The 9625-nt window shown below is 43.3% G+C and overlaps 1 protein-coding gene across 1 annotated transcript in view; it reads left to right on the top strand.

The window, feature by feature from the left end:
* The window catches only part of PLBD2 (phospholipase B domain containing 2), a 19420-nt gene extending 12289 nt beyond the window's left edge, over positions 1-7131 (top strand). The window contains exons 7-12 of the mRNA XM_018560567.1: positions 771-931; positions 1760-1855; positions 3109-3180; positions 4360-4512; positions 6666-6828; positions 6924-7131. Coding sequence (XP_018416069.1) covers positions 771-931; positions 1760-1855; positions 3109-3180; positions 4360-4512; positions 6666-6828; positions 6924-7091 — 813 coding nt within the window. The 3' untranslated portion in view covers positions 7092-7131. The remainder of the gene's footprint in view (positions 1-770; positions 932-1759; positions 1856-3108; positions 3181-4359; positions 4513-6665; positions 6829-6923) is intronic.
* Positions 7132-9625: the final 2494 nt, after the last annotated feature.

Below are 9625 nucleotides of genomic sequence, written 5' to 3'. Positions count from 1 at the left end.
GAAAATTTTTTTTTTTTTTTTTTTTTTTTTTTTTTTTTTTTTTTTTAATGCAGCAAGTTAAATCAGGCCTCCTTATCAAGAAATACAGGAAAACTAATAGATCTTAAGACAGGGACTTGCATGTTCAGGTCATTAGGTCAGCTTTGGAGGCCCATATTATTGTTATGAGACTTGAGACTTCCTTTTTCTTAGGCTGTTCTGCATCCCAGACATGGATGGGCTCTCCATAGAAATTAATTTTCTCTACTTTGGAGAGAAACAATTGTTTTCCATGTGCTGTGTTCACACAATAAATGTGTGGTGCTGTGCAGAAAAACATAGCTAAACGGACATGGTGTGAGCAAGCCCTTTAGGGCCCATTCATACCATAGTGATGCACTAAATGCACAGTCTCTTGCAGTGCAGCTAGTGTGCTGGACTGTGCACTTGGTGTGTTGCGTTGCCATCTTTTTGAATGGCACCCCCAAATCATCTCTTTCCGTACGTTGTAGTGCAATGCTTGGTACTGCAATACTGTGTAGTGCAAAAAAGTAGTGCATACACTACTTTTTTTTTCACCACAATGCACGGCCACCAGGAGGTGAATTCTCACTGTGCACCTAGTGCGCAGTTCCACACGGTAGCATACCGTGCATTTAGCTTAGCAGTATGGTGTGAATGGGCCCTAGGCTCTGTTTTTTAACGTGCTGGAAGAGGAAGAACTGTAATATTTTAGGATGGATGACCATTTTTCTTCCAGATTTTTAAAATTGTGCTCCTTCTTTTCACAGGTTAGCTTGGAGACGACCATTGGCAACAGTAATCCAGATCTGTGGAAGTATATCACGCCTACAAATTCTGTTCTGGAGTGGATGCGAAATATTGTAGCAAACAGGCTGGCAACAGGAGGGCAGGAGTGGGCTGATCTTTTCAGCAAGTTTAATAGCGGAACGTAAGTAGACAAGTACAATAAAGGGAACCTGCCAACAATGTAGTAAAACAATCACTTGATTCCCCGAGGCCAATTCAGTAATGTTACTTATGTGACATTTTGAATTCTTGTAGTTTGCCTGTATTCAATGCGGAGTTTGTGGGATTTAAATGGATACTAAGTAGTGTCACAGCAGATCAGCACTCCAAAGGCTTTCACCTGCTCAAAACTTGCATCAGTGAGATGAACCCTGTGTAAGCGTACCAGGGGTGCACCCGAGTGAACTGTGTAACGGCTGTTGTCATTATAGGTTTTTATTTTTATTATTCCTGCCCCAGTGACACAGCAGGAAGGAAGAAGAGCTTTCTCCAGTGCACGGGGGATATGTCCCTTTATACTTCTGTCATTAGAACAAGTTTCCTCACTGTAATATTGGAATATTTTCCATTGCTTCCTGTTTCTGTGATGACATAAACTTGTTGGCTTTCCATTCCTTTTCTCTAAAGGAGGCAATGGTCATCACAACTGATCGTGTAATGGGGTAGTCTCCTCCTACAGCAATAAAAAAACGGACAGTTGTGCCAACCCTTTCACATTCTGTCCCAATCTTAAAAAAGTTTTGCCACTTTAATCTGATTATATGAAATTGCTGAAATTGTGGTTGTCATGAGTTACTGCGCATGACTGTCCTATGCATTCCAGTTGGAAAAATGTATCCTATATCTTGTAATGTCGTTTGAGTAATTTACAGATGATGAAGAAGTGAGCTTTAGATCTTGTTGAATTTTGTTGCAATTTATGTTTTTAATAACTTTCTATAAATCTTTGTCCTATATGATTTCCTCTTAGCTACAACAACCAGTGGATGGTGGTGGATTACAAAAAGTTCAGTCCAGGTGAAACACAGGTTCCTAGTGGACTCCTAACCATCCTAGAGCAGCTCCCGTAAGTTCAGGTTCTATTGTTTCCTATTCCTAATAGTCAGATTGCATCCTTGCTTCATCTATAAAATGTGATATCTCTAAAGGTGCCCATACACTGTACGAGAATCGCGGGAAAACGCAAAGTGTATGGAAGGCGTGCGACCGTTTCTACTGTATGATCCAGCAGCTATACAGCTTGTACGGTGCTGCGGAGTGTGCTCCCCCCCCTCTTCCTCATCCACGGGACCAGCACAGCAGGTCTGTCCTGTTTGATCGGAGGGAGATCCGCACACTCCCAGCTGCCGATTTTCCCCTTTGATCACTGGACCCGGAACTGGCGCTATGAAAAATGGATTTTATTATGGCAACACTTTGTACATTTCTAACATGCTACTAGGTAAATTTGCCTAAGTCAAATACTTTCACCAACCTTTCCCTCTCTGGATAGTGTCCCAGTTTTTTGTTTTATTTTTTACCTTGTTCCTGTAGTGAGAAACTGCTTTTATTGCTCCCTGTGATGAAGTCACCTGGCATATAAAATTATTGCAGGGGCAGCTGCTGGGAGGAGGGATCTTCATGGTGTCCTGGTGCACCAATACCATTTTTTCAAGACCGAGTAACGATACTTTGACTCATCGATACCATTTGCCAATACTCCCCCCATGTGACTGGTTTTCCATAACCCATCCATTTCTGTCATTCATAACCTGTGGCCCAGTCTTATCTTTACATGTAATTCCTTTGGTAAGATAATTATCCACAGTGGTCACCAACTCTGCATGTCGATTTAAATCATGCCACACCAGATATATAGATATCGCTCTTGTTTGTTGGATCCATTAAAACAAAATAAACTTCTTACAAAAGGAGCTTTTGCCATAATGTGCACTTATGCTCTGCATATTTGCACATTGTCACGCTTAACTTGTAAATGGCCATCTCCAGTGAAGGAACAGCTGCAGTCCCCCTCACCGCCAGCACTTTTATAGTCTACTGGTCTTCGTTGTCTTTGGCCATCTTGATTTGCTGGCCTGGGATGATGCAATGCCCCCACACGTGAGTCAGGATTGTACACTAAGCTGCACAGAAAACAGGCAGGGAGAAACAATAATGACAAGGCAGAGTCTATAGACCAGTCTAGAGCTATTTTACCAGTTTTCTGCAAACATTTGTATGTGTTCGTATTGTCGTTTCCTCCTCATACTTTCTATAACCCTTTTCTTCTATATGCAAGGAAAATTGTTTTGTCTAATGTTGTATTGTTTTTTTTTTCAGAGGATTGATCACTTGGGCTGATAAATCAGATCTCTTGTACCAGACCTCATACTGGCCGAGTTACAATGTTCCGTAAGTACACACTGGTATACTTGCATCATTTTAAGTTAAAAGACAATGCCAGTTTTATGTGCACTTTAGGCAGCAGAAGATTTCCAGTGTGTGTCTGCACCAAGCACGCAAAGATGACAAACTCATCTGTTTGAAGCTAGCAAACAGGGAAAGGGGCAAGGCAATATACAAAACTGTGCTAATATAAGGCAATATACAAAACAGTAAACTTTCAAGCTAGTTAGCCAAAAAAATGAAAACCTAAATCTGTGTCAACTACTCGTGTTAAAAACAGAGGGTTTAGTTGCATACATTAACAAATATATGTGGAAGCCACATTTCAGCACCATGCCATGTACCTTGCAATTGTGGCAACTAACTGTATGCGCAGAATGCCTCCCACAATATAATTTTTCGCTGTGATTGATTAATATTGGTTTATGGTGCTTTCCCCAGCAGTTTTTCAGTTAATACAATGATAGGACTGATCATGTGATTTATAGCAGGTAGACTCTTCCCTTTTAACATTTGGTAAGGAAGAAATTATTGAAATTGACTTTTTGCTAAAATCCTTCCAGTGTACACTGAGTGGCCAGATTATTATGACCACCTGACGTTTGTAGGCAAATTAGCTATAATTTGGCGCTGAAGTTGCTAGAGGGCCAGACCATTATAAATAGGGAAGCAGGTTGTTTACCACGACAGTAGAAGTGATTTGTTTCTGAAGATACGGGTAAACAACGCGATTTAACAGCCTTTGAACGTGGGATGATTGTTGGCGCTTGTGCCATGGAGCGAGTATCAGCAAAACAGCAGAATTCGTTAAATGTTCAAGAGCAGCTGCTGTTAAAGTGTTTAAAGACTGGACTGTCAGCCGAAAATCTGGGTCTCAACATGCGAATTGTGGCCATCAGCGACTAGTCAATGTTAGGGCAGAACGGAGAGTGGCAAGACTGGTACAAGACAACAGAAGGGCAACAGTGCAGTGTCGGATTCCTCGCATCACCTTTCAACATCTCGTGGAGTCACGAGGCGGCCCAACGAAGTACTGATGGGGTGGTCATAATAATCTAGCCACTCGGTGTATATTGTTGATCTAGGGAGGGTTGTGTTTTTCTGTGCAAAAGTGGCGTTTTCTGAAGAATATGCTTAGTGGAAAGGGATTTGTAGTATCATAATGCCCTGCAATCATTTCCACAGGTACTTCAGTGATATATTTAATGCAAGTGGCCAGCCTGATCTTGTGAAGAAATTTGGAGACTGGTTCAGTTATTCCAAAACTCCCAGGGCTCAGTTATTCAGGAGGAATCACACTCTTGTGGAGGATCTTCCATCTATGATCAGGCTCATGAGGTAAGGAAGTCCTAGTTTGAAATACTTTGTTGTGGGCGCGTGCGCCCTCTTCGTGACGTCACTTCCGGTGCGCCATTTCCCGGTCCCCGTAATAGCGCGTCACCCGGCCGGCTCGGTCTTTCACGCCGGGACGCGGTCGGGTGAGGACGCACTGGGACACGGAGAGTCAGCTACTGTAGGAGGGTCGTCTGCCTGCGGGGGGTCGATTGCTGGGGACAAAAGCGGTGGGGGGCGGTGCCTGCTGGGGACTCCCTTGCCTTGCTTGTGGCCCTAGTTTAGCAGCTATATTACCGGGGACATGGACTGTGGGGACGGTCTGTCCGCAGTGCCCTGTGAGGGCTGCGGCCTCTCTTCAGGGACATCTCCCACGTCCCCCCCTTTGCGCGGCCTGTACTTCTGTGCCCCTTTCCCAGTCTCCCTTGGTGCCTGTGGGGTCTTTGGGTGGGGGGTCCACCGGCGCTATTAATTGGTGTCCTCGGGCTACAAAATAGAGTTTCTGTCACGTCCCGAGGACAGGTTTTTTCCTTCCAACACCCGTCTTCCCCCACAGCGCTTGGCGGACCTTCATGGCGCGGTGGCGGGTCTTTTGTCCCAAGGGGTGGTGGAATGGATGGAATCGATCCGCTCTGTGGTGGCGTGTCTTCAAAGATGCCTACCTTCACATTCCTGTTTGTACCTCCCACCAACGCTACCTTCGCTTTGCGGTGGGGGACGACCATTACCAGGTGTTCACCAAGGTGCTGGCCCCCATCTTGGCCCTGTTGCGTTGTCGGGGGATCTCGGTGGTGGGGTACCTGGACGACCTCCTGCTAAAGGCGGAGTCGCATTCCTCTCTGGTGGCGGATCTGGCGATCGCCGTTCGGTCATTGGGGGAGTTCGGCTGGCTCCTGAACTTCCAGAAGTCTTGCCTGGTACCGACCACTCGGTTGGAGTATCTGGGGCTGATTCTAGACTCCACCTCGGCACGGGTTTTTCTACCCCCCCGAGAAGCTTCGCTCTCATGCGACGCTACTGCGGACACGTCGATGGTCAACGATCCGGTCTTGCATGCTGGTCCTGGGCCTCATGGTGGCTTCCTTCGAAGCGGTCCCTTACGCTCAGCATCACACTTGGGTTCTGCAGAGGTCCATCTTGTCGCTGTGGGACAAGTCCCCCTTGTTGCTGGACCGGACGGTTCAGTTGCCTCTGGAGGCGAGGGCCTCCCTGGTCTGGTGGCTTCGGTCTCCGTCCGTGGTGTTGGGCAAGTCGGAAGGGCCGGGCTGCCTCGTCGGCCACCATCTCTCGATGGATTTGCAACACGGTCTCTCAGGCGTATGCTATTAAGGGGCATGAGCCTTCTTTTTCTGTTACGGCCCATTCTACAAGGGCTGTTGGGGCATCTTGGGCTTTTCGTCATGGTGCCTCCGTTTCTCAGGTCTGTAAGGCTGCGACTTGGTCTTCTGTTCACACCTTTGCCAAGTTTTATAAGGTGGATGTTTTGGCATCTGCGGATGCTGGTTTGGGGCGCAAAGTGTTGCAGGCCGCCGTTTGAGGGAATTTTTTTGTTTAAGTTGGGTTTGTTGTTTCTGTTGGCCCACCCCTCTTTTTTGGTACTGCTCTGTGACGTCCCTACAGTACATGATCTCCGATCTGTTCCCTGTGTCCTTCAATGAACGGGAGAGAAAATAGGATTTTGGTACTCACCGTAAAATCCTTTTCTCTCCGTTCATTGAAGGACACAGGGCCCACCCCTCTATGTGGGTGTGTACTCCTTTACTGCTTGTTACTAAACTGGAGACTTCTCAGTAGGTGGGGGGTTTGGCCACCGGCAGGGGCCGCCCCTAGGCTGTAATTGGTCTTTAGTTTTGTGCCTAGCGTCCTTCTCCTGCAGGTGGCGATATTACCCTACAGTACAGGATCTCCGATCTGTTCCCTGTGTCCTTCAATGAACGGAGAGAAAAGGATTTTACGGTGAGTACCAAAATCCTATTTTTCCTCTTGGGCATTTTAGATTTTACTTTTGAAAATTTCTATATGGCATAAACCTCTATTGAAATATGCATATGGCTTAAACCTCTATTGAAATATGCATTCTATTTCCAAAGTAAAAATACCGTTTTCTGCACTGTAGGTCTCTGGAGAACATATTGAGATTGGCTATTTCTATATTTCAGATACAATAACTACCTTTATGATCCTCTGTCAGTCTGCTCAAGTTGTGAACCAAAGCCAAATGGGGAGAACGCAATCTCCGCTCGCTCTGATCTCAATCCAGCCAATGGCACTTACCCTTTTGGAGCTATGAGCCAGCGACAGCATGGTGGCACTGATATGAAGGTTGGTAAAGGCCCACAAATGTGTTCATAATGTTATGAGAACTTGTTAAATGCAATGAATCTTATATGGGGAAATATCCTCCGCTCTTTTCACAGGTGACTAGTTATGAGTTGGCGAAGAAGCATATGATGCTTGCAGTTAATGGTCCCACCTGGGACCAGGTGCCTCCTTTCCAGTGGAGCACTTCTCCCTTCAGTAACCTTATGCATATGGGTCACCCTGACCTCTGGAAGTTTGATCCTATCCTCATCAGATGGGACTGAAGAATTTTCTTAGATGTGACAAGTGACCGTTCTTCTAGCAACCATCATCTTGACAGTTAAAAGACTTTGTCTCAAAGACCCTGAAATGTCTACTGGTAACAGCCAGTGGTGATCCAGATTCACATATTCTGCTAAATATGTGATTATGATGCTGGTACAATGTTCTAAGAAATAATGAACCACTCTGGTATGTGAGCAGTGATCAGTGACTGATTCCTAAATGCAGATTGGTACCTTGTTAGTCGTACAACAAAAGGGACAATAAACCCAAAAGGAATGTACTAGAAATAAAGAGCTTAAATTATAATTTTTTTCCCTACATAAGAGTACTTTTTCATTTTATATTCATCCTTTTCTATAAAACAAGGTTTACTGGTAGGTTTTCTGAATGTTAGTCAAATGTTAGGATAATTTGCCATCTTACTCTTATTTGTTATATCCCAACCCCTTCTAGTATAGGCTTTTTTGTTTTTTATCATACATATTATTCCTCAACCTTCTTCTTTTTTTTTTTACCTTTTTCATCAATGGATCTTTTATTTCTTGCAAATGTTATTGCTTCATGAAGGGCTATATATGCATGAGTAAGTTTGATTTACAATTTCCTTATCATAATCCTACTTTACGTTTTGAGATGTAATACAAAAAAAAGCAATGGTAATGGACAACATGCATTAAGCCCATAGCAGACAACAAGAAATGATCTTTTAATTGGTTTAACTACGACAAAGGGAAATCTGTCTGGTTATGGATTACTACATGATGCACATTCCCATGGGTTTTTGCACTGTCTTATTAGGTAACCTCCACTGTGTCTGTGTGTGTGTCTGTTTCCTTCAACTTGTATAATTATATATTTTTTTATATATAATTTAGCATATACTATAAGTCATTGTACAGTTATAATCCAAAATATAAATGCTGATGATAATCTGTTTAACTTTAATCCACAGTACTTGCTTTACTGCAGTGCTGCAAAATCATGCTTTAGTATACAGCATTGTGACTTATTTGTAGTTTTTTCAGTGTAATATATTTTTTTTTATCTGTTCACGGCTGTGATTAAATTCTTTTAACAGGCCCTTCTTAAAGGAAGCCAAGACCTTGGCTACCCCATATTTTCATGTAATTTTTTTTTTTTTTTTATTGTTGTAAATATTGGTGTAACCCACAACGTGGCTGCTTCCTGTTGCAAGGCTGGCCATGTGGAGGAGGCAGTGATTTAGCTCAGTAGTTTTGATGCAATTTTTTAGTGACACTAAACTCTGTAGTTAAATCTTAAATGCATTCCAGTACCTTTTTAACTTATACCTTTTTTTATTTGTGTATCATTCGACTGTAGATCCTCAAATCCTCTCCTGAATTGGTGCTGACCCAGTCCTTCTGGAGGGTGGCTACTTTTCTTCTCCATGGTCCTTGAGTGTGTTGTAAAGTTGCCACAGCTCCAAGCTCGCTCATGTGATGGACTACAATCTCAATACAAATTAGTAAACTAAAGGTAAGATTGTAGTCCATCACGGGAGTGAGCTTGGAGCGGTGGCTACTTTACAACACACAGGGACCATGGGTAACTAAAGTAGCCACCCTCCAGAAATTACGTGTCGGCACCAATTCAGAGATGATTTGAGGATCTACAGCTGATTAATGCACATATAAGATACATTTTTGGTAATAGTTGAGGTACTTGAATGTATTTTTAGGATTTAATTCCTGAATTTAGTGTCTCTTTTAATTAAAGGGAACTTGACAGATGTCCTAAATATATAGGCGCTGACATGTTTTAAAACATGGCTGTTGTCCTCTGCCTTGCCTCACTGCTTAAAGTGGAGCTCCAGCCAAAACTTCTATTTTTCTGTGGTGAAAGTTTGAGCTTTAGTCGGGTTTTTAGTTTTGTATTGATGCCTGTTGGGGAGCTTTTCCCTCACCTCCTTTCCTGGAGATTAGTAGTCATGGAAACAGAAAGTAAGAGGAAATTTCTCAAATGGGAAGCCGGCATCAACAGAACTTATTGCTGCCTGTGTTTGTCTTACCCCTTGTTCTAGTGAAAAGTGGTCACCAGCACATTTAAAACATTTTCTTAAGTCACTGACCCCATAAGATCAGAGGCTGGAAAACCCAAATCCATTGACTCCTTGTTCAGCGATTTTTCTAACTACAAGCATGGGAGCCACTTAATTTGCACTTTTTAAAACGAGTAATTAATGGCAGCTCACATATATTGTCCTGACCGGTACCCAGCGACGCTCTTATGTGAAAGAATAACTAGGTGTATCTAGCACTGATGGTTTGTGCACGCGTGCCTACAGCCCTTTGTCAGCCTTACTTTCCTGCCTCTGCTAATAAGTGGCATATACTTTTAAAACCTGTTGGTGGAATATAAGCATGCATTTTCATAACATTAAAGCAATATATTATTCCATTGTGTATGGAACTGGCATATCCACAAAAGCACTTCGTAGTTTAGTTAGTGTAAGTCACCATGTTGTACTCCATTTTGTGCCAAAACATTTGCTGTAAGAATGACCAGCAGTTTC

The sequence above is a fragment of the Nanorana parkeri genome, unplaced genomic scaffold (assembly GCF_000935625.1).
Source record: "Nanorana parkeri isolate BGI_ZX_2015 unplaced genomic scaffold, ASM93562v1 scaffold18, whole genome shotgun sequence".
In the NCBI taxonomy this organism is placed as follows: Eukaryota; Metazoa; Chordata; class Amphibia; order Anura; family Dicroglossidae; genus Nanorana; species Nanorana parkeri.
The sequence above is the reverse complement of the archived record's forward strand: the minus strand, read 5'-3'. Positions and strand labels throughout refer to the sequence as shown.